At 34.2% G+C, this 26,401-nt stretch overlaps 1 protein-coding gene across 1 annotated transcript; it reads left to right on the top strand.

The window, feature by feature from the left end:
* The first annotated feature begins 601 nt into the window (after window positions 1–601).
* Window positions 602–25,608, top strand: LOC144432089 (ATP-binding cassette sub-family C member 4-like). Its single transcript, XM_078120147.1, has 27 exons — window positions 602–667; window positions 830–947; window positions 1,124–1,339; window positions 4,441–4,530; window positions 4,953–5,116; window positions 5,402–5,527; window positions 5,945–6,083; window positions 8,439–8,546; window positions 9,315–9,422; window positions 9,872–9,976; window positions 10,870–11,061; window positions 11,366–11,578; window positions 11,759–11,827; window positions 12,018–12,143; window positions 12,551–12,726; window positions 12,952–13,121; window positions 17,093–17,239; window positions 17,723–17,802; window positions 18,211–18,361; window positions 18,644–18,763; window positions 19,286–19,503; window positions 20,189–20,383; window positions 20,979–21,137; window positions 21,492–21,581; window positions 22,068–22,240; window positions 24,349–24,454; window positions 24,715–25,608. The coding sequence occupies exons 1-27, from the start codon at window positions 612–614 to the stop codon at window positions 24,838–24,840; spliced, it is 3,741 nt and encodes a 1,246-aa protein (XP_077976273.1). The 5' UTR covers window positions 602–611; the 3' UTR covers window positions 24,841–25,608.
* The last annotated feature ends 793 nt before the right edge of the window (window positions 25,609–26,401 follow it).

Raw genomic sequence — 26,401 nt, 5'->3', positions numbered from 1 at the left:
AAGAGGAATCTGTTTTGTACTCGTTTAATGGAGAGTTCGATTTTCTAGTACTTTTGAAATGTGAGAAACATACCTAATTCGTTTTGAATAAACAAGAAGTAGAATCAATGAATGATCTTATCTGGACTTATAGTGTTCTACACAATGCTGTGGTGCAACAAACGTCATTAATTGGACATTGGGTTTTTGTGGCGACAGAATAATTTATATATTAATATCTCGCCGTTATCAGTTTAATGAATGTAGAATTCTTTAGCAATTTTTGTAGAAATGAAGAAATTACGACCAAATCCAATGTCTCGCGCAAATCTATTTTCCTACCTATCATATTGGTGAGTAATTTAACATTTACGGTTTACGATATGAAAATTTGAAAATCTTTAGATTAGCTTTTAATCAAACACTTAATAAATATTCTTATGTGATAATTTTTCAAGCGTAATCATATATATTATTTGTTTTCTAATGGGCGTAATTACTTCAATTGCCTTTTTCCATTGAAATTAAATATATGTAATTTGTAAATGTCAATTTATTGTATTTGTAATTCAATCAGGTGGTTGAACGATTTTTTTGCTGAAGGATCCAAGCGAACGTTACAAGAGTCTGATATGTTTGAACTTGATGCCTCTAATATGTCGGCAGAAATTACAAGGGATTTAGAAAAGTACGTTTAGACAAAATAAAGTAGTTTATTTCTTGCACAACAACTATGTCTAAAATGATGGGCAAGTAGCGGTGCAAGTCCAGAGTTGGCGGCATATTGAACATAATTATAAAGTACGAAGGCACAATAAAAAATACACTCTATCTGTCAATTTTTATTCAGAAATTGGGAGAAAGAAATTCAAAGATCTAAAAAAGCAACCGAACCGAGTTTAATTCGAGCGGTAGCAATGACATATGGAAGGCGATTTATGTTATGTGGTGTTTTAGCACTTATAGAAGTGAGTAATGAATATTTCAATTTTTGTAATTTTCAATTGAATAGTTCTGTCGCCTTTTGAGTTATTATTACCATATTTAAAAAAAATTATTAGATTATTATTTCATTATTTGTTTTATATTATTATATTGTTTTATATTATTCATTTATTTTGTTTTATATTATTATTTGTTCTAGGAAAATCTTCGATTAGCAGTACCAGTCTTGATAGCATATCTCGTTAAATACTTTGAGAATCAAGCTGTTACTCCAGTTTGGCATGCATATGCTTGCGCCACTGGGCTGAGTGTCGTTACGATATTATTGGCTTTTATTTATCATCAATATTTTCATATAACGCTTAGAATTGGATGGCTTATGCGAGCTTCAACCTGTGCTTTGATGTATAAGAAGGTAGGATACTTTCGTATACAAGTATATATATTGTATAGTCGTGTATCTATTATCAAACAATTTGAAACTTTTCATCGAATGACAATTTAATCGAGGTTATTGTATACCAATAACGGCCCCTACATGTTCTTGTACTTCTAAAGTGTTCTTGTACTACAAAAGAGTTTCAGCATTCAGACTATCCCTATTGTAAATCGGTGAACCCTCAAAATACGATTATTTAAGCTTTTTAATGGTTCATTTAACATTTATAAATCACTTTAATTTACCCTCTTTTTGCAGTAATACGTTTTTCTGCAGCAAAGTCTTGTTTTTTCAATTTTAAAATTACAAATAATGTCGATATATTTAATAGTCTATACCAGTGATTCCCAAACTGTGTGACGCGTACCACAAAGGTCTCCCAGGTGGTACGCGAGTACAATCTGTCTTTTAATCAACCAAAGAGATTTCCTGGTTGATTTTGAGAATTTTGAAGCGGCGTCGTCGTGGTAAAGTACGTCCGCGGTGATGAACGTCTATTTTCGCACACCTGTGACGAACACAAATTCACCCTTAGGGCTAAAGTGCTCCCATCGGGGTGGTTAATGCGCTTGAGCCGATTATTCAAATGGTTAAATTAGTTAAGTATTCAGCTCAAAATATTTAGCTCTTTAAGCATGTTTTGTGAACGGCAAGACGAATACTGTTCTTCTGGTTTGAATAGTCTCCTAGAACTCGACTCTAATTTCTCACTCTACACTCTAGCTGCTAATTCCCAATTCTACGCAATAGTGTGAGCAAGAATTTTCACCCCGACTTGTTGAGCTCATGCATGACTTTCGGTGCACTGTGAACAAAAAGTATGCCGCGCGTAGTCCGGCTAGTGGCAGTGGTTCCCAAACTAGAGTCCGCAGACCTTTTGGGGGTCCGTGAAGCACTTTCGGAGGGTCAGCGAAAGAAATCTGTTATTTGGCTTATGGCTTGATATTCCAAAAATTACGTTCTTGAATTTGCAGATAAACATTTTCCCGTCTTTTGCTGTTTCGCAATCATCGCGGTTCAAGATTGTAAACTGCTTGTCTGAGGAAGTCTGACTCTGGTCGGACGAAACGTTACAGAAATAATTTTGTGTTAGTGTGCAGCTGGACTCTTTAATTGGATGGAATAGTAATGTTTATTCCAGCTACAGTATCCTTGCAGTATACACATACGGATCCACTAGCATAAAGGCATAGAGAAAAGATAGGAAGTTAGTCTCGCGCATCCAACTCGAATTTATTGCTGGAGACACTGATTCTTCACATTCGGTTTCGATCACGTTGCCCATTGTGATGTCACACAGCTTTGGTCCCGTGATATCACAGAGACAGTTTAATTGCCGCCATTACAAGTTAACTAACTGCAAGAGTGTAGCTGACGCTGCCTTTTTGCAGGTTTGTTGGTATAGGTCCTATACCCAACCCGAGTCCGCGGTCTCAAATGAGTCCGCGGGGCGTTTGAATGAGTCAGCAACGAGCCAGAAATTCACTGCGGACTGCAAACGTTTTTGCGAAACTTAACTATCAGCCAAGTTACGATTTAAGCTAGAATTTACATAAAACATAATAGGCAAGTTTATTCACATAACAATATTCGAGACCATAATTACTGGTTAAGGCGTAGGACTGGGCATATATCCGAATACTCAACTATCAGATTAGCAATTTACTATTCGAAAATTTGGTAACAGGTGACGCGTCGCCTGATCAAACGATTGGATTTCACGACTCACTTGCGGATTTCCGACGAAAACACGAGTCTGCACACGCTTTGGTAGTTCGAACAACGAGGAATAAAAAAAAATTCTGGTAGGTGTCAATGTACCAGGACATTTGCCTTAGGATTCCCTGCTTTACTGCCTCCACATTGGTACGTACAGTACTGGAGCGACATAAGTGTTGTACGAACAGCTCAGATTTGTCGAATTCACAAAATTACGAATCAAAACAAAATATATTTGGGCACTTTACCTCGCGTTGCTTTTATTTCGTCAACACAACTGCAGATTAAAATCATCACGATTAAATTATTAGTGAAGCAAGCAAGGCGATGAATATGTATTTTTGATTTACTAATATACTTTAAATATATTTTTAATGAGTACTAAATCAAGTTGTACTTTCTGGAACTTTATAGCAGATAGTAGGATTTTTTCTAACGGCGATAACCAATTCGCAAGATCGCAAAAAATATGTATCAAAACTAAATGTAATCGCGCAATATTATTCTCACAATATTATGTTCGCAGATTGCCGTGGCATTTTAAAGAAGTAATGCTTTCATATTGTCGTAATTAAACACAACCGCGACCATGAACACAATCAAAATAAAATAGAAATATATTTTAAATTCTCGTCGTTATCATGGATTGAATATTGACGGAAACGGCCATTATACACTAGAAAAGTCGACTCTTTTAACGAGCGCGCAATTGCTTTAATTGCTTCTTCTCACAGAGTACAGTTGCAATAAACGCACTTTGAGTCCGCAAAGGTTTTCGCCGGTGAGAAAATAGTCCGCGACCAAAAAAGGTTGGGAAACGCTGGTATAGGAAAAGGTAATTTAATTATCCCAGTTCGCTTCTAAATGCTATTTTAAAACGAAACAACTGCACACATCTCATTAAACTTCGTCGTATATTTTCGTTCGTCTCAATGTTTTTCAATATCCGGCACATTCATTTTTTGTCGTGATCTTTTAATATTTTGTTTTAGTGCACAAGGCCGGGAATCATTAAATAAATTGCAAGAGGGCCGGCATGGAATTTTTTTTAAAAAGTTTGGAGACCACTGGGCTAGTGGAATAAAAAAAAAACGCAGTCGATGCAGAAATAAATTAACGTTTGTAATTAATTCATTATGTTGTTCTTCTTGTGACTGATGTTGCCTAGTTCGAAAAAATTAGGTAATACGGCATGTCATAGACAAAATATTGTGATTATGACGTCATAACGAGTTGCCGTCTTCGGCGCGCAAAATTTATGTAGGTGGTACGCGAGCGCTGCATAAAACCTCGAAACGGTACGTGGATAGGAAACGATTGGGAAACACTGGTCTATACTCTATAAGTTCGTTTTGCAGACACTTCGCTTGAGTCAGAAATCATTGAATAATACAACGACAGGTAAAATAGTTAATCTCGGAGCCACAGATGTTCTTCGATTTGATCTAGTGAGTAAATGTCAAACGCTAATCTAAAATATTTGATTTTTTCGAATACATATATATTTCAAGCACGTTAATGACGTTCAATAGAAATAAAAAAATAAAATAAATAAAATGAAAGTATGAAATGAGCCTTGTAACAAAGATGGCCAATCAAGATCCGGCAAACTGTGACCTTAGAAAGGCCATTAAACGCAGTAAAAAGACATCCGATTCCAAGATTTGGATTCAGATAACAGGCTATCTTTAACTGTGTTTTCCAACTCCATATTGGCAGTTGTTTTGCAAAAAAAACTCTTGGGTATAATTTTTATACAATCAAAATGGACGTTCATCTAAAAATGACACATATCAATTCATGGATAGCATTTTTTTGCTAGTTGTAATAGGGTTTTGTACATATCACATGTGTATGCTTATTTATTTAGCTCCCTATGTCTCTGCATTATCTCTGGGTCGGACCGCTGCAATGTTTATTTGTTGGAATTATACTCTGGCAAGAAATTGGAATTGCTGTATTAGCTGGAATGGGAGTCTTGATTATAATAATGTGTTTGCAAACATTCTCCGGACGGGCATTCGGCAAATTCAGGTAACAATCACCAAAAATCTATCACTCAAAACATTTGAACACATACCTCATCAAATATAACATATTTTTTTATCCTACTACTATTTCATTCACTTGTATTGGCGTGGCAGTTAACTTATGTTTCAGGTGTTAAAATAGTGAGAGGAAATTATTTTATACTATTTTCATACCATGCGTTCAATCTTTATGTTGTTTTCAGATAAATGTCCCACTTCGCCCATACAATTTTCTAGTTGTACGTTGTATTCTAATTCTTCAACATTAACACTATTTTGTGAAATACAGAAGTATGACAGCGGTTATTACAGATGAACGCATACGACTAATGAACGAAGTAATAACTGGAATGAGAATTATAAAAATGTATGCTTGGGAAAAACCATTTGCAAAACTTGTTTCGAACACTAGGAGGTAATTTCATTTATATTGGTTCAAAAAGGCTATATAATTCAATACGCAATATAACGGAGAAACTTTCTGTGTAGCAAACGATGTATGGAACAAACATTATGTAATTAAAATTTTCGTAACAAATATCGAACGTTATGTGTATCGATAATATCTTCTTGATTACCTGCACCATTTACATCTCAACTTGGTGTGGGTGTATGCGGTACAACTGTTGCGAGTGGTTTTGAGTTTTGTAAGTTGTAAAAAGGGTACACATCTCATTCTATACGGCAGTTGCTATATGTTACGTAAATTAATTTTTATTGTAGGAACTGTGCTACAGTTTTAATGGATATTATCCCATATGTGTACGAATTTTGTTTTTCTTTTCTCGAACCAAAGTTCAAACATAATATTCATGATGCAATTGTTCTGTAGGAAGGAAGTTCAAAAAATTCTTCTATCGTCTTCATTGAAAGCTTTTAATTTCTGCTTCTATGCATGCCAAGATAAAATACTGTCTTTTGTTACATTATTGACATATGTTGCCTTGGGAGGTACAATTACAGCGTCGAAGGTATGTTATAAGAACAAAAATTTCATAACCTGTACTAATATAAATCAAATTTTTATTGAACATAACATATTGCATAATTTTACTAATAACTAAATAGGTATCAATTACAGTATAGTGTTATTACAAATCTTACATTCTCTACTTTTCGAAGCTTTTGTGCAGTAATAATTACTCTCATCATACAACTCATTACTCGGCTCGGTAGGATAATTATTAATGGTTGTGGTATTGGAAAATAACACAATAAAACGATCAAATTAAAGTGAATTATTTATAATTAGTGATTAACTCTCTATCAGGCGCAATAACATTCAAGTTCAAAGTCGTGTTGTACATCTTTTTTGGTACTCCTGAAGTATGCGTACCAAATGGCGGGCAACGGAACGTAGTATGTGTATCAGGTTAGGGTTATAGGCCATACTTTTATTCCAATGCTCCTTATTTTATTTTTATTACGAGTTCGGGGACTAGCCACGTGACTCCCGTAGTACTTGGACTTAAAATTATGTCCTACCCCTAACCTGGTACACATACTACGTTCCGGTGTCCGCCATCTTATTGCGCATACTTCAGGAGTAGCAATTTTTTGACATGAGGTTACAATATTATATGCGCGTCCTTTTGCAGAAGAGAACTCCAGCGTCTATCATTATGCTTTTAAAAAGCCATTGGTGGCGTTTTAGGGCCTTATGGTTGACGATAATGAAACAATTTGAAAGAAACCATACAAAATTGCTCTAGGATACTAGGCTAGACAGGGTTTTAACTTCTGCAGTATGCGAAGTTATTATCTCACTCCAAGAGTAATGTGAAAAATTTTATTTGAAACGACAGCAGTAGCATCAGAATGACCAACTGCTGTTTATACTTTTTTAATTCCAAGCGAGCGTAGAATCGGATTTGGAAGAAATTGTTAATCAGATACTGAAGTTTGATCAGTCATGTAGCATTTATGGTTTGAGAATATTTATTTTTCGCTGTTAAGATAATACATAGATACACTCGATGACGTCATCGCACAAAAAGCAAATCGAAAAGTATAATGCTCTCCAGCTGGAATTTCTTTCCAAACCCTTCTGAAACCATCACAAAATTTACCTCGTCATCATAACATAACGTTTTATGGCAATTCATAAGCATGCGATATCGTGTTTTCTCACATCAATTTCAAATAATGGAAATCTGGAAATCGCCTCAGTCGCATGATTTACAGCTTAGAACTACTTAATGACCAAGTTTAATAAGATTCGAGTAAAAGATACAGCAGCAAGTTTTTCATCGATGCAGAAAATGAATAAAAATCTGCGACCCACAGTCTACTATTACGCAATAAAATTGAAATTGTTGACTCATTCATTGAAAAAGGCTTGCCATCCCTGTTATCTAAGCATAACACCACGTGCATAGTTATATAGCATGTTATACTACAAATTAATATTTGAGGTGTTAGCTCAGGGTTGTCAAATCTTTATGGCCGAAAGGGCCACATGTAGATTCACGAATGATTGTGGGGTCCACTTGAAATGGTAGAGATAATGTGAGGTAGAAAGTTTTTATAAATATTTCAATGTGTGAAGTATGGCACTGCTTCTATCCAATATTCCGTGTGATGGACGATGTAGCAATGCAAAGCGAATTTTTCAGGACTGTCAGAAATTAGTAAATTCACGGGGGATTGGACATGGTTCATCCTTGAAAAAACTTGCTCGTACAAGTAAGTGCTGTCAAATATTCACGTCCTGAAAACGGTCTCTTCTAGCTGCAAAGAAAAAGGCTGGGAAAGAGATTGAAATACATTCAAATATATCGGGCTTCAAATAATACCGCGCGGGCCCCTCGGAAACCGTCGGCGGGCCACATGTGGCTCGCGGGCCACCGGGTGGACGACCCTGTGTTAGCCAATATTACTAATACATTTTTTTTATTCGGTTGACTGATAGTTTTCATTCGTTCACATTTATGTCTACCCTCTGAAAAAGAACTTTCAAGACCAAAGTTTTTTTTCGGATTTCATTTATCAAAAAGACATCATAGTAGGATAAAAAACGTTAAATATTTGTACTGTTACAGAGTTGTTGAGTGTAGTTTCATATAGGAAAACAAGATTGTGATACATCGGTCATTCGTTCGATTTTCAACTTGCCCGCTAGCGACAAAAGGTTGCCGACCCCTGATTTACAATTTCTAGCACCCCGAGTAAATTTTTTGGTATTCAAATCATACACCTATTTTAGATATTTATAGTAATGGGACTTTAGATTTTATGAAAATTGGGGTCGCGAAAAAAAAGTTTAGAAACCACTGCGTCTAGCATATTATGCTTTTAAAATTATTCAAATTATACACCTATTTTAGATATTTATAGTAATGGGACTCAGCTCATCTTTGAAACTTTCTACTACTCATTTCGCGCTAGCAATTGAATATATGTCAACAACTAACGTATCAATGAAGAGAATACAGGTATGTTTACATTAGGTCATGCGTCAATATCCTGGTAAACGTCAGGTATGATCGTTTCTTTTTTAAATCATTTTCTTGGTATTTATATTTTTTGTACGCATATGTACTCGTTATAATGATAATTATCAATACCGTTATCTTTTTATCCATGACAAAAATATACCCATTATTGTTTTATCTTATTTTATATGGTTAAAAATATTACCTGTGGTAATCGGTCGGGTCCCCTTTCAAATCATGTAAAGAGAAAATTATTGCCAAATAGCCATTATCAATTAAATTTCAAATCTTTGTGTCATTGATATTACATTCATTTGTTTACTTCTTTAATAATTAAATATTTATCATTTGTGTCACGAGTATGTTGCTTGTTTGTATTCAATTCATTCGTTTTCTAAAAATAACCCATTTACACGGTTAATAATTTATTATTGAATTTTTGAATGGTGTCTTCATTTTACATGCTGTACTGTACTAACTATTATGAACTATAAATGAAGAATATTGCATGACTATCTAAATAAAACATGTCATTACATGTAACCATCTTGTTTGGGCCTCGTATATATTCTTAGATAGAGCACAGCTAATGGCATTTAAAAGATCGGCTTGACTCAACTACGACATATGACTTTATAACGAAAGTGACCATTGCAATTATTTTAAGTTATATTAATTTTTTGAATTTGTTATTGTAAGGTATTAGTTCCTATTGCTCTGAAATATTCTATCATTTGTTTCTGAAATAACATTGAACACTTTTGTCAGAAATATTTGCTGATGGAGGAATTTTCTGATATTGGAAATAATTTAAGATCAAACTCCAACCAAGAGGTTTACGTAGAACTTGAAAACTTCACTGCTAAATGGGAATTGGTAAGAAGACAAATAAGGGATTTATAGTAATCGCGCGAATGATTTGTTTTATATAGCGATTTTGTGAATCCTCTCCTACGAGGCTCTGCGGAAAGTTTTTCACTGATACGTAACCATTTTTTCGTAAAACAAAATGCATGAATTTTGCAACAAAATAGATGGTGTTTTATTTTTAATTTAAATCTGTTTATATATCATAAGTATTTTAGAAAAGAAAAAATGTTTTTGTTGAATCTAAAGTTTTGAGTAATTTAGTTATACTTGTTATAAGATATGAGAGTACTTTTAATCGGGTATTGTGATAAATCATAATAATATTAAAGATAATTTTTAAATGAACCGGATTGCAAGTTATATTCGGCAATGTTCACTTTGCTAAACCCATTCGTATAAGCACAAAATGTGTAAATATTGTAATCAAAGTCTTCTAATTTAGATTTTTTTTGCAGAATGATGATGCTAATGAGAGAGCCGATATTGCGTTGAATTGTGTAAATGTTCGAGTGCACGCAGGAAAGTTGGTCGCAGTAATAGGACCGGTTGGCTCAGGAAAGGTAACAAAACAAAAATTATTGTACTTTCCTTCTAGAACACTGGTTCTCAACCAGTGGGCCATGGAGACATTTTGAGGTGTGCCACCGACCAATTAGAAATCTCAAGGGTTGTTGATTGAAAAAATTGATTCGTTTACAAAATCAGCTTCACGAATTTTGTAAAAACAAGATGTCTATTTGCAAAACATGCTTCGCCGTTAAAACGCATTGTGACTCATCCAACACATTCTACGGCAGGATGACTCTAGAAGGGGGATAGCAATTTCAATAATATCGTATATTAAAACACGGAAATCAGACATCAGATGAAATGGCAAAACAAAAGTTCATCGAAAATTACATTCAGTATGGATTCACATCTTTTCCTGAAAACTGTGAAGTAAAAGACAGTGTGTGTAATGCTATAAAGTTCTTGGACATTCATTGAGACCATCAAAACTCAAACTTTATCTGAAAGCAGGGTTTTCCACATCGGTGCAAATCAAAACAAAGGCTCGGAACCCACCAAAAATTAATGTATTAGTTGATAATGTTCAGCAGCAAGTAACCCACTAATAGTCAGTTGAATAAAAATCCATTCGGAAGTTTCTTTTCTAGCATAAAAAACTTAGTGGGCTACACGATATTTATGCAACAAAAAGTGGGCCACGAACGAAAAAAGGTTGAGAACCACTGTTCTAGAACGAATAGTCAAAATAGGAACACAAAGAGGGTATATCATTTTAATTTAACTCATTTTAAATAAACGGGAATCCCAAGTCACTAACGAAGATGTTTGCATACGAGTTCGAGACCCCATTTGAAACAACTGATCAAAACTGACAGGGAAGTCACACGACTTAATTTCCTTCAATAACAGTGAATTCTGTGCATTAACAAGAGTTTTGTTTCAGTCCTCGCTCTTGAGTGCAATACTCGGTGAATTACCCGCGGCTGAAGGGAAGACTACAGTTCATGGAAATGTTGTCTACTCCAATCAAGTTCCTTGGATTTTCTCCGGTACTGTACGAGAAAATATTTTATTTGGCGCGGAATTCGACGAAGTACGTTACCACGAAGTAATTCACGCATGCTGTCTAAATAAGGTACGGTCGAATATCGCATAGTCTTACCGCATAACTCATTTGACAGTTAAAAACAAAATTCTGTCAGGTCAAGCGAAGTTAAAATTTGTAATTAACAATGATGCTTCGATATTCTTACACTAAACTAAATGAAGGAAACGACAAGGACGAATAATAAGATTTTCCAGATTTTATTATTTTGATTATAATATATCATCTTGAGTTATTGTTTTCTATTTTAAAAGATGATATTCTATTCGTTTATGTTAGACTGATAATATTTCTGGTCTTTTCTAAAAAATGTTCAATTGAACACTGAGCTCAGGATCTCAATCTGCTGATTGATGGAGACATGACACTCATAGGCGAGAGGGGTGTTACTTTAAGCGGCGGTCAAAAAGCAAGAGTAAGCTTGGCACGAGCTGCGTACAAAAGGAATGCAGATATATGTTTATTGGACGATCCATTGAGTGCAGTAGATATCCCTGTGGCAAGTCATATATTCGAACACTGCATCTGTGGAATGATGAAAAAGAAAGTAGGAGTTGATTTTTAAATATATTATTATTACAACCAATCACCACATCAGTTGTTAGATTAATCAATTTAATTGGCTGATTACGGTTCTGGTGAATAATTGATTTTCCATGAAGTATTTATACTTTTACATACATTACATACCATTGCTAACATTCAAACTAATATTCTTGTTCTGTAGGCTCGAATACTCGTTACTCATCAACTGCAACTATTGAAGAGAGTGGATGAGATTCTCATTTTCAAAGAGGTTTTTAGTTTTCATAGCGTTCATTTTAACACAATATCCTATTATACACTTCCGGTTAAAAAACCTGTTCGCATCGTCTTCCAGTGAAGAGAATTATATTGTTATCAATGTGACATATAAAGCAATTCAATCATCTTTTTCTGTATCCTTGTCCTATCATATTCTTGTCTAAATTACATTCACCATTCAGGGAAGAATATATGGTCGCGGAACTTATGCCGAACTTCAGGATAGTTCAGTTGATTTTGCTGTTTTGCTTAGGAAAAAAGAAGACAAAAACGAATCAATTTGGGGGGGTATAAATTCCTATTCATTTGTATGATAAAAATGTTTTCAATTCAATAATATTAAAATATAACAAACATTTTCACTAGCAATGATAATATTTCATTATTTTGATTTACTTAAGCGAAACGACCAACAGTTACAGGATCCTCTATTAGTTTGATAGCAAATTCACATGACTCACCACAAACATCTATAGTTCCAGATCTATCAATCGAAGACAAGGAGAAAGAGGTTCATATCATCAAATACCTTTTTATATTTAAATTGCTGGTTGTAACTTTTAGCACCGCCCTTTTTTCAAATTTGTTTGTAATTCATGGTTTTTCGATGAAGAAATTTATAAATTCTCTTTTTATATGAGTTAAGTAATGTTCTGTTAATTAAACTACCTTCTATGCAAAATGTGAAAGATCAAAATATGAAACCTCAATTTAGGAAGAATCGAGAAAGATCAATGCAGAGGAAATAGGAGAACAAGGAAGTATTGGAGGAAAAGTTTATCTCGAATATTTCAGAGTTGCGGCAAACGCAATCTTATTTGTGATATTTTTTATCATTGTTATAGCAAGTCACGTGCTATACATTATGAACGACTGTTGGTTATTAAAATGGTGAGTCTACTTATTCCTCAGGGAAACATTTAGCTCCAGACTGGTCAGTTAGAGTTGTAGGTAAATGACAATTATTTACCTAATGTATCGGTTAATGAGTTTGGCGTGACTATGTTTAATTTTCACATGCTACATATTTGTTTATTTTCTAAAACTCCTAGAATCTATTTAACTGCAAAATTTTACCACTTGTTCATTTTTTTTCTTGTGATAATATATCGACAGGACAACGTCATATCAAAAGTATCTCTCAAATGTGTCATCAAACATTACAGAATCTTGTTCTGAAACAGGACAAAATGAATCGTCTGAGGTTTTTAATTCGACGACATCGTTTACAAGTGTTAACAAAACAAGTACCTTTGATAACAGCTATTACATGAAGATTTATGCAGGTAATCTAGAACAGGGGTGTCAAACTCGTGGCCCGAGAACTTCCAATGGGCCCTCGAACGCTTAACAATAATTGAATAATTGTAATATTATTTAAGTTTTCGTTTTATCAAAATGTAATACAATTCTCAAACCTTTCAAAGTTAAATTGATTATTCACACAGAAAATTTACTGATAATAGTTTTGGAAAATTAAAATTTTTTCGTTTTTAATTTAACCCAATTATGGATACACCTCAAGCTAACAAACGAATACTTGAATAAAACACTTCAGGGATTAAATGCAACGCAAAGTACATAAAGAAAAGGGGATTTTTGAAGAGAAATTGAAGTTGCAATATTTTTGCATTTCTCAAAATTTTGAAGCACATTTGATTTAGTTTAGTTTAATTTGTCACATTTCCATCAGTACAATGAAAAAAAAACAATATAAGTAGACATTATCAGAATAAGCTCAGCAGTCAATATGATAAATTTAAATATCAACTTCGAACAGAGAACTTTATGTTTGGTTCGTATATCATTACAAGAGAGCTATGCTCAAATATATGGACACGTTTGAAGTAAATGAAAGTAATAGCCTTCTAAGAAAAATTTTATCTTCAAGCGCTGAAAATTTCAGAGCAATTGAGAAAAAAGCAAATTTTTAGGATTAGGTAACAAGTGGGCGTGGCTTTCCACACGTTTTCTTACCACTGCGGGGGGTGGAGGCACTTCCCCCACCCCCAATGCCACTCGAAAAAATTCCCATAACCCGGCGAACGCTTTCTCGCTCCGAGAACCTGAGATTAACGGCCTCTAAACGCCAAAATCTCTCTAGTGTGACTAGTCACTAGATCGATGACTTGATTGACAGGTAGCCTACTCCGACCACTAAAAGCCTGTTTTTTCCAACTTCCAATTTCAACGTGAATTGAAATACCAAGTGATCCAAGTCACTTATCCATTACGGTACCAGGGCAAAATAAAAAAATATATCGATTTCCCGATAATCATTTGCGGTATAGTAATTTACCAGTTTCTGAAATTCGTTTGCAGAACGGTTCTTCCTTTTCATATAAGAACTCAATTCATTTCCTCTTATCAAATAAAAAAAAAATAAGGTTGGCTAAAAATTTATGTTGTTAACATCAGACTTGTAACGAAAAGATGAGAGCGTAATTCACTGCGGTACCGTACGCCGTACGGTACCGTACCTTACCAGTACTGCAGTACCTGTTGCTGTATGAAGGCCTGCTATTCGATCGTGGAACGGTTCTTCTCTGGTTGCTCTTATCAAAATTAACAAATACGGTAGGCTAAATTTGCAAGAAAACCTACATTACTGCAATAGTAAGATCGAGAAAGGAATAAGTCAATTTTACTGTGATACGTTAACTTACCGCAGTACCGTATCTGCCAGACGCTTCTTCTTTGCAAAACCAACTAATTCGATTTATCACGTTTCCATAACAGCAGATACCACAGTCTACAAATATATTCACACCAAGCGAAGCAGTGCAGTACGGTTTACCGTACCTTTAGCATCACCGGTAACCTAAAAAATCTTATAATTTTTGAGCAACGATTTTCAGAATCCGCCTTCACGCCGACGTTCGATGGCACGTGATCAGGCGTCCGCAGAACGTTCGGTAACGTTATAGCAAACAAAAACAAATCTCACAGAGCTAACAGTAATACTTGAAATAAATAAAAGTAATAGCCTTCTGGAGAAAAATTAAACTTTAACCACTGAAAATTTCAAAGCAAATGGTCCAGAATTCGAAGAAAAAAGTGATTTTATAATGATGGTGACGAAGAATAATAACAATAATAAGAGTGCCAGCATGAAATGCAAAACGATCGTTATGTCCACTACGTGTTCAATAAATATACAACTACCTAGTTACTAAAAACAAGAGAGCAATGCTCAAATATATGGACAAGAAAACTATTTGCAATAATTGCATCACGCTGTTAAACCGGCAAATATTTTTTGCATTGATGAAACCGCGACCACCATATTTCATAACATGTTGAACACTATTGGAAAGATTGTAATGCTTCTCCCATACAGCCATACCAGATTTGTAATGGTACCTTACCGGTAACCAGACAAGAGGCAGTGGTTCGCAATATGGTTAAGCCGTTCTATAGGCTTTCCTCTCCATCGGGATAATTATGTAAATCTTATCCTTTTTGTCTCTTCCTCTGCATATTTCTGTATTTACTGATTTATGTACACTAACCTGCTGCACATGTTGAAATTTTTGTGAAGTTTCTCCCTCTGCATACGGTACCATACGTATTTATGCAAATGTTGTTTCCAAAAAAATGTAACGAAACAGCGAAAAATTAGAAAGGCATAGCAGCTGTGCAGACATGCTGGCTCATTACAAAAACTTAATTTCAATGCCGGCACACACTCTAATCTAAGCAAATATAATTAATGCAACTAGTACAGTAATACTGTACTAGTCTACCGATATCGTACCTGTACAGCTGTACCGGTACGTACCGTAACGGACTACGGTACCGGTATCGGTAAGACGGTACGTAAACCTGTAAACGGTACCGGTACGTGCCGTACAGGCCACAGGGACTGTCATAGCTTTCCCAGCTATCGTACCGGTACCGGTATCACTTTCGCTTAACACGGGAACCACAGTCTACAAATACTGAAATATATGGAAAGTGAACATTGATTGATTAAACACCGAGCGAAACAGTACCGGTAGTTTAACTTAACCTCAAAAACCTTTCGAGTTTATTTAAATCGCAAACCGTTGCATTGCTGCATTGCGGGTACCGGTAACCCCAAACATCTCGATTCCCCATAAACAACTCTTAGCGGAGCAAGAATTACGATCGCTTCTCAGTTGATATGCCTTCGCGCAATCGCCACAAGGTGTCACTATTTTTTATTCTGATCACTTCTTTGAACACAAAAAACGAATCTCTCGAAGTCCACAGGAAATTTTAAAATAAATAAAAATAATAGCCTTCTGGAGAAAAATTTTATCTTCAACCACTGAAAATTTCAAAGCAATTGGTCCAGTATTCGAAGAGAAAAGCGACTTTTTAAAAACGTGTCAAAGAACAAGAACAAGAACAACAACAACAACAACATAATATTGAAACGATCGTTATGTCCACTTCGTGTCCAATTATTATCAATCATAACTCAAGCGCACCTATGCCACGTAATGGTAGCGACTGTCGCGAAATGTCTGGTCCGAAAAGTCAGTCATTTGTTTGCCTACTGATCTATACATGAAATGATAAACGTAATATTTTTGCATTACTGATATTAACAGAACATTCTCAACGATCCAGATGATCATGTGACCTCGTTAATTAGAGTTGGTACTGTAAAATCATTTCAGCCTGATATTAGAAAGCAGGTGGCACAAAAGAGATGCCGAACGTCAGGACATATATATATATATATATATATGTAATGAAAAAAAACATTGAGTTTATTCTGTAGTATTTTTGTAAATTTTAGGTCTATATATTTAGATTACGGTTAATCATTTTAGTATGTACTATTTTTTCCTTTGAAAAACTTTGTGCAAAAATGTTTATGATGGTTGTACATGAAAATTTATGATTTTTTGTAAAAAATACTGCAAATTGCAATTATAGTGAAATGCAAAAATTATAATGTGAATTCATTGAAAATTTAAGAAGATAACAAAACTTCATTCGGCTGTTCAATTGCATCACAAATCAAAATATATGTCACAAGTATACATTATGAAAATATATCAAAATCTGTTTGCAAACAAACAATTCCCAAAATGCAATGCGGCCCTCGAAAACCCACGAGTTTGACACCCCTGATCTAGAACAGCCTTGTCGTGGACATTTGCTTATCTTGATTGAGTAGGGAGATAGACCGGAAACTGGTTAATTAAAGGAAAATTCCAATATTTGTAAATAAATAATCAAACTAATGCAGGAGACATAGTTAACATACTCTATTTTTTAGTTCTTTCCGTGATGGTGTTTTTGACTGTGTTGCTTCGTGCAAATTTACATTATTATATATGCGTTACCTCCGGTATTCACATGCATAAGAAGATGTTTAAAGCAATCCTACGAGCCCCGATCAGATTTTTTGATACCAATCCATCAGGTGAGCCGGCATTTACCTATTTATTGCTTTTATTGAACACGAAATGTACATATGGATTGTTTTAGTATATTGTGTTATGTTTTCTATTATGAATTCTTTTACATGTTCTTGCTCTCGACTTGAAGTTTTTCAGTCATTTAAAATTGTATTTTTTGCTAGGAAGCTATTATCTCTTTTATTTAAAAAAAAATCGGGCTAAGGGATTCGTTTTTTGTGTGCATTGACGTCATCGAAATTAAAAATTGCTCACGTTGTGGCGGTTCCGCGTTCGCGTGGGCTATCTGGTGGTCAGGCGGTACCTGTAGCTTACTGTTGAAGATTGCATACCCGTACTACTTCGTTCTGGCTTTCGTGTCCATATATTTGGAAATCACTCTCTTGTATTGAAGAGAATTGATTCTGCAAATTGTTAGTCAAATGTAATATGCGCGGTATTTCACATAAATCTACAATTTATTAAAACTTATTCTGTTGATAATTTAGGAAGAATCCTAAACAGATTTTCCAAAGACATGGGGCAGATAGACGAGCTTCTGCCTATCACATTCGTTGATTTTCTGTGGGTGAGGGGAACATTATTGAATTTCAAATCGGGTTTCCGTTCTTGATTATTTTCTGATTTATTTTCATCCATAGCATTGACTGTTTGTGAGCCATCTCATCTTCAATTGGAACTTATTTAATAGCGTTTGCATTAACTATTTCTCATTCGTACTTGACTAAACTGATTAAATGTGTGCACAGAAAAATTATTGATAAATAAATTTTAAAATTTCTCTTTGAAAATGTCGGGAATGCCATACTGACATTATAAGCAGTTTTTAAGAAGATACTGTTTCTTCTGTTATAACAGGATATCATCAATGGTAAACCTTTCTACAAGGACAAATCGTCGTTTCATGATATGTAAGCTCATGATTTTCACAATTGTAAATTTCTGTTACTCTGACCTGTCTTTTATCAATTTACAGATTTTTGGCGCGATCGTCAGCGTTGTAATCCTCACATCTGTCGTCAACTATTTTGTGATCCTTTTGATTATTCCATTTACCATTTATTTTCTCTGGCTCAGAAGCTATTACTTGCGTACTTCAAGAGATATAAAAAGACTAGAAGGATCTTGTAAGGAAGCATTGAATAGTTCAAACAATTAACAAATTTTAAAAATTACAAATTCATATTGTAACAGATAGGATTTGGACTGGTATTTAAAAAAAATAATACAGACCTGCAAGCGGGCAACTAGTTGTTGAATTAACCTAGTTTTCCTTATGATTATGCATTTATGTAATTTTTTCAAACGATGACATCAAAATCTACAAATAGAATCATTCAATATTTTGTCTAAAATAGTTCAATCAGCAGTAGCATTCTTGTTTGTTTGTTATATAAAATTTTATCCAGGTAGGAGTCCAGTCTTCAGCTTGCTATCATCAACTTTACAAGGTTTACTCACTGTTCGTGCTTTCGGTGTTCAACAACAATTTGAAGATAAATTTCACGAATATCAAGATTTACACAGTGGTATTTTTTATATTATAATCGTATTAATTATTACCGACATGTTATTTGATTATTTTTAAAGATGTGAAAAGAGTTATGTTACCATAAATTAAAATTTTGAATCTGTACATTTTCAATTTTAACAGTGTTTATACAGTGTATAATATTGCATAAGTGAGAAAAAATTATAAGAATATTAATTTTTATTGACTTTAGTTTATTCGATAACTAATTATGCTCTAATTAGCTCTAACACATAGACAATACATTTAGGTGATTGAATTGATATAAATACATGTTGATAAATGGACCAAAACATGTATTGAAAATCAGTTTTTATTCATGTAATACAAAATGTTACAAAAGGATCTTGCTGAATATATTTTTTGATAAAATTTTACAATACGTTCGGTATCATCTTCCAGAGTTTGCGAACAAAAGCTTCGAGCTGATTATCTCATTTTACTGTTAGTGCTTATATTAGTTAAAGAGGCTTGTCGTTGTCGTTGAAATATCAGCTAAATTTATCTTTTCTCCTTCCAGCGTCATGGTTTCTGTTTCTTGTTGGAACAAGATGGTTTGGATTACGACTCGATTTGATAACTGCTACGTTCATATCAGCTGTTGCATTTTTCTCCGTAATTGGCGCTTCATTACTGAATCTCAATCCGGGTGAAATTGGATTAGTTTTAACTTACACAGCATCCCTCATAGGTATGTTCCAATGGGGAGTTCGTCAAAGTGCAGAAGTTGAAAATTTAGTAAGTAGAAAAACTTATTCAGAAAGTTAATGAAGAGTACCCTTCCTTTACACTTTTCACATTCTTTCAAGCTTTCGATAATGTCGTAAGCACTTTTTGGTTTGAAAATTTCATGTATACCTAATTAGCTGGCTAGCTGCCACAATATATTTATATACTACTGTGAATACATTATAAAGGGCTCAATGCTTCTTTGCAGCATCTTTCGAGTTATATCTATTGAATGCATTCTATATCTGTATAATACACTTGGAAGCATATTGTTAGAAAAAGAGATAAACATAGATAAAAAAAAACGTTGACAATTGTCTAATTAGGATGAATTTATTATAAACTTCTATTCAACCAATATAATAATATTCAATTTAAACTATTATCCATTGCATACAAATTTGACTTATCGTTTGCCTGAATTACTGTTATTTTTTCAAATTTCTTACGAGTCGTATGGTACGCGTGTCCGCTAATCATTTCAAAGAACTCGGGGCTCAGTTAGGCTTTACCAGTACCGGATGCAACCTCTTCGTGTTCATATATTTGAGCATTGCTCTCTTGCTACAATATATACAACGCCATACTCACCATGACAAATTGATATATGTCGTTAGGGTAACCCATTTATTCTATTTTGCATTCCCTCGTTTGCTCTCAAAATAAATGTTTATTCTACTTGAATGTCTTGCAGATGATATCAGTAGAAAGAGTTCAACAATATTATCGAATACCACCAGAAGCCGCGTTGGAGAATCCTAATAAACAACCACCAAACAGCTGGCCTAGATGTGGCGCTATCATGTTCAAAAACGTCTCCTTTTCCTATTATGACGGTGGACCAAAGGTGCTAAGAAGTATTGATTTCGTAATACAACCACAAGAAAAGGTAAGTTACCTTTGAAAAGAAGTTACCTATTTACCGAAGTTTGCGGAATATTTCAAAATATTGATAGGATTCACGCAATGTTTATTCACCAATTTTATCCGTTTTTTTTTTATTTTTTTTTTATCATATTCTAAAGCTAATAAACTGTCCATAGAATATGGTAACACAGTATATATTAATTCAACTTTTATCCGTCTTTAATGAAACTTTGCTCAAAATATAACGTTATAACAAGCTATTCCTGTGATGTAAATATTTAATACTTTTATTCATTCAAAAGACTCATTTCAGCCTAATTATGGTAATGTTAGGTCACATCATTGTATATATTTTTATGAAAGATATGCGTTTGATGTATATTTAGAAAATACTTTTTGGCACAGAAAACGAAGAAAAGATAGAAATAAAACTCTCGACAGATAATCCAACTTGAATTAGTTGAACTGAGTTTAAAAACGTGTGTCGTAACTTAAAGAAGAAATGAATTTTAAGGAACTGAATTACCTAGTTTCTCTTCGTGACACTTTAAATGATTTGTGGGGATTGAATTTAAAAAAATCGTAAATAATATAAAGATGAAAACATTTCACCTTAGATTGGAATTGTCGGACGAACTGGTGCAGGTAAAAGTTCTCTTATATCAGCACTTTTCAGACTGTCGGAACTAACAAGTGGTGAAATATTCATTGATGGAATTCCCATATCATCCTTAGGACTTCATGATCTACGCAAAGCATTATCTATAATTCCACAGGTCTGAAGTATTATTTATATTATACAATATTATTGGCTTTCAATTCAAATTGATTCGAAAGTCAGCCACGGTTCCACCACTTTTCTGTAATTGGTCTTACAAACCGCGTGCTTTTGCAATGAACGTTAACTGTTGCTATATAAGAAGGCATACCCAAATGGAGTTGTTTACTCAGACTCAATTTCCTGGAATCGAAAACTTGCCTTAAAATACACAAATCCATGCACGAATGCAAAATGCTATAGAAAATACAAGAAAATAATCATGACAGTTTGGCAAGAAATATTGACTGATGATAAATTTTAAGCAATTAGAGTCTTCTGACATTTACTGAGTAATTCTTTCATTTTATAGGATCCGATTCTTTTTACTGGAACAATGAGAAGAAACATTGATCCTTTCAACAATTATTCGGATGAAGATTTATGGAACGCATTGGAGCAGGTTTCATTAGTCACATAAGTCACAATAGCCAAAGGCATTGTTTTTTTTTAACTTGACGTTAATACAGAACCTTTTAACATTAGGCTACTGCATGCGTACAAGTGCTTTTTAAGACGAAATTTTCGAAAACAAAGTAGCATTACGCTATGTGCCCGGTTAGATAAACACAGTTGGTTATACCCGAGCTATCATTGTAGAACTACCGACATGAGTCTTTGGATGTGATTGGTCAGTGGCAGAAAGACTGCCGTCCATGAAAAATGTTTCGGAAAATATGAAGATGACGTTTTGACTATATTGTACAAAGAACTACTATACTAGACAGTGAACGTTAATATATGTACGCAAATAAAGATAGCCATCATTTGGATAATTCTAGTTCGCCTAAAAACGCCACTATTCTAAAATAAACAACCACGAAGTACATAGAATATGATTGCTTAATCATCGAAACCTAAGATATCATATTTTTCATCGTTTTGTAAGGTTCAGTTGAAAGAGTTTGTTGAATCTTTTCCTATGAGACTGAACACAGAAATCGTTGAATCAGGATCTAATCTCAGTGTTGGACAAAGACAACTTGTTTGTCTTGCTCGAGCAGTTTTGAGAAAAAGTAAAATTCTAGTGATTGATGAAGCAACTGCAAATGTTGATATCAGGTATAAAAAGTGAAAAATTCATAGGAATTGATTTATGCATTGAGAATCTGATTTTTTGCGATGCCATTAAAATAGGTGGGAAACTCAAAAAGATAAATACCAGCAATTTATAATTACATATAGTATATATTTACACCACTGTGCCGCGATTATCGTAGGATATCGTAAGGAAATTATTTCAAAAAATGTGTTAAATATTTTTATTGCGCTTACTTTGGGTAAAATATGTTGATTCTTTATAGAAAGTTGTCATCGATACACCCAATATATATAAAAATATGAAAGTATATAAGGATATTTGAAAATTCAATTGACATCCTGAAGACAACAAAAATATTGTGAAATCTTTAAAAATTTAAGTTTTCACTTGCTGAAGAATGTGGTCCAGCATCGTCTTTGTAATAGTTCCAATCAGCCTATTATTACATATCACAACGAACCCAGCTCTTTGTTTTTTCGCAATTATCCGTCTACAAAGTTAGTACATTGACTCCAAAAGAAATGATCCACTCATATACAGGGTGTCTCAAAGTAAGTATACATTTTTAATTTCGGTTTTCAGGTACTCATCATAGACCATTCATTTATTCGGGAAACATAGTATGGATAGGTAGTCATATTGTTTGCATTTTTCAACAACTCACAGAATGACAATAAGATTAACCCAAGAAATGAGGTGCAAAATTGCTGTTTGGCAAGAAGCATCTGAATCGGTAAGAATTCAGATCTTCTATAACTAAGTATTTGCAATTAATTTGGCTGTTACACAACGAACAATTTATGCAATTTATCATAAATTTATGGAAACTGGATCTGTAGTTGACGCACAAAGATCAGGAAACTAGGAACGGTTAGGAAACGGTCTTAGGAAAACATTCACAGTCGAATTAATTCCAAATTCTCTTTTAAAGAGACGCTGAGTTTGCCGTACTGATTTATATGCTTCTTGCTGAACAGCAATTTTGCACCTCATTTCTCGGATTAACCTCCTTGTGTCGCGGACTAAAGTGTCCGTTTTTATATTTTGTGTATATATAGATTTTTTATTTTATTAAACAGTTATGTTGACACTTTTTTAATCCTGTTTTGTCGGATTTGGACTCCGACCACTCACTACACATGAGAGAAAAACTGTGTCTTTCGCTCTCTTTTTCTCCGGCCGTCGGGCTGGAGGTCGGTTGCGTTTTGTTGTGTCCTCCGTCCATGTCGTATTAAGTGTAATTGTGAAGTTGACGTACAATAAACAACCAATCCGGAACCCTTGAGTCTTCTGATTCATCTACAACCACAGTAGCAACATCTTCTGAAACTGTGACAATGGCGAGCACGCCAGTATATGAACATCATTCAGACTGTGACACCTGTCATTCTGTGGATTGTTGAAAAATACCTAAAACAATATACTCAAATTCTGTTACTTATTCTTACTGTGTTTTCTGAAGAAATGAAAGCTCTATGATGGGTACCTGAAAAACAAATCAAAATTAAAAATGTATACTTACTTTTGAGACACCCTGTATTTACGTTCACGCAAGTCCGTGTTAAAGTACTTTTTCTATTTAAGTTGTGAACTCACCTAGATAGTGAATATAATTGGCTTCACGGGAAAAATTGAACGATAAGCGTAGTTGGGAATAGCTTCAACTTAAAATATTCTAATTTTAAAGAGGCATTCATTCTACGTATTGATCGATTCGTATTTAATTAACCAATGCTTATTGTCTGATCACAGTGTATCAGCATTAAAAATTAAAATTTATTCATAAGTAAAGTAGGTATTCCTGAGGTAACCTTATGATTCTGTTTATAATTAATAATCCTTTACATTCAATGTTACATAATTGATTGGATGTACACTGGTAAAGGGAGCACTATGTATGATGGAAGTTAACAGTAAAAATTATTTGTAATTAATTTGAATTAATAATGACTAAATAAATTCGGTTGATTAATTTACCCATTAAACATTCTCAGCACCACTCATAACGCATTACCATGTTTTTCCTCGTCTTTTCGCACAACAGTCGCAAATCCATTAGTTGAAAACAGCAAACGTGACTCATTAATTAATCCCAATTCTCATTCTGAATTTTTTGTTTTACTTTTAGGACAGATCGTCTGATTCAAGAGACGATAAGACGAAAATTCAAGCAATGCACTGTTATAACTATTGCTCACCGAATAAATACAATAATAGATTCAGACAAGATATTGGTAATTTTTTTTATTATCCATCGACAAATCGGACGCCGATTTTACTAGATTACAATCCATTCACGAGTACTAAAAATTTGTGCTAAAATAATGGTACTCCTGAAGTATGCGCACCAAGATGTTGCATAACCTGAACCCTAACCTGGTACACAACCTGAGTTCAGGTTGTGCGCCATCTTGGTGCGCATAATTCAGGAGGTCCAAAATAATGTTGTTAAAATGGACTCATTTGTGAATACAATTCAATTTTCTATCTATAGGTGCTAGAGGAAGGACAAGTCAAGGAGTTCGACAAACCAAGTGTTCTTTTGCAGAAATGGGATGGCCTGTTTGCTGGCATAGTAAAAAGCGCTGGTCTATCTACAGCAGAACCACATTGCGAATAGAAAGGCTTCAAAAGTCACAGGAATCGATGTATTTGTTTATGCTTTCAATTCATTTTTATTCCCGGCACATATAAATACTTGCTATGAATAATATATATTCCGACGTGTATCAGCATACTATTACATTTTTGCAATAAACCGTATTCAAACTCTTGGGCACAATCTTGCACAAACAAGTTCCAGCGCAAACAAAATTGAATACCTTTTTTTTTTCCTCAAAAAGGGTTAAAAAAATTTATGGGTTCTGTTTTTGTTTTGGATTATGGTTTCAATTTTTTTTTGTAAATAAGTCCGCGTTTTTACAGATCCCATTGGCCATTAACCCTTGGCAAAGATTTCGATGGTATTTGTATGACAAAGTAGCGTGTCGTAACCCTATTCGTATCGAGGAGATTGACCAAAAATTTATGAATGAGAATCTGAATAGTGGGGTGTGATTCAGCTACCAAACAGATTAGTGGAGTTTTGGGGGGTTGAAGAGAGGCTTTAATGTACGGACTTCGTCATCCCGTACCCTTATTAGTGCAGTTTTTTTTTCTCAACCTTTTTGATGTAGCGGAGTGGTTCTCAATCTGTGGTAGTCGCACCTCATGTTCATAATGGGGTTCCCGGTGTGGCCCGTTGGTGTAATACGTCCATCAACGTTAACAAAATTCAGACGGGCACTGGAAGCGACTAATTGTAGGCCATTTATGGAAGAAGCTAAAATAAATTTGAAATTGTAAAATCTGACTGACCGCACATAGCTTAATTTAAACATTCAACGAAATCGCGATATACAAGTCAAAAATATGTTTGTACAGACAACGTCATATGCATATCCGACCAGTTCGATACACATATACAGCCATTTAGGTGATGTACATACAGCCAATGTAATATGCATATACTGTTAACTGACTATATACTCGTATATATATATATACATATATTATCATTTTGATGATGTACATACACAGCCAATGTCATATACATTTTCAAACAATTCAGTATAATATGAAGGCGTTCAAGTAATGTATATATGTATACAAAGTAAACTCAATGTACATATACATCCAATGCCATATGCATGGCATATGCATATCGTCACGCTAATAACCGAATTGCGTAAGTCATTTTTAGCAGTTTTGAGAAAAACGTAAAAAACTTCCTAATGATTTTGTTATGCAATTGAGAGTCAATAATTTGACATGGTTCAATTTTTTGGTCGTAGCCGGATTTAAGTTAATTTGTATGACGCAGTTAAGTGACGTCATAATGGCGCACTGTGACTTAGGCAGAAATGTGTCTATGACTTGGTGACATACGCAATTTGCAACTTCACTATGTGCACCAGTCCTGAAAACTAAACATTCCAAAAACGAATGTAATTCTCAGTATCTACAATGTCTAATCCCCAAAATAGCTAATCAGTTTCAATTAAATCATTTTTTTATGTTTAAAAATATATATTTCATCAATATAACACGTTCTGCACACCCACCGAAATAGGACTAAGATTAAATATAAAGAATAAAACAGCAATGCACCCAATATAAATGCCAACCAGGGTAAATTAGAC

This window comes from Styela clava, chromosome 2 (genome assembly GCF_964204865.1).
Source record: "Styela clava chromosome 2, kaStyClav1.hap1.2, whole genome shotgun sequence".
NCBI classification, from domain to species: domain Eukaryota; kingdom Metazoa; phylum Chordata; class Ascidiacea; order Stolidobranchia; family Styelidae; genus Styela; species Styela clava.
The sequence above is the reverse complement of the archived record's forward strand: the minus strand, read 5'-3'. Positions and strand labels throughout refer to the sequence as shown.

Coding starts and splice junctions, on each gene's coding strand:
- LOC144432089 (XM_078120147.1), top strand. CDS start 612: ATGTTTGAACTTGATGCCTCTAATATGTCGGCAGAAATTACAAGGGAT. Junction 668..829: donor ATTACAAGGGATTTAGAAAA/GTACGTTTAGAC, acceptor ATTTTTATTCAG/AAATTGGGAGAAAGAAATTC. Junction 9,423..9,871: donor TCACTGCTAAATGGGAATTG/GTAAGAAGACAA, acceptor TTTTTTTTGCAG/AATGATGATGCTAATGAGAG.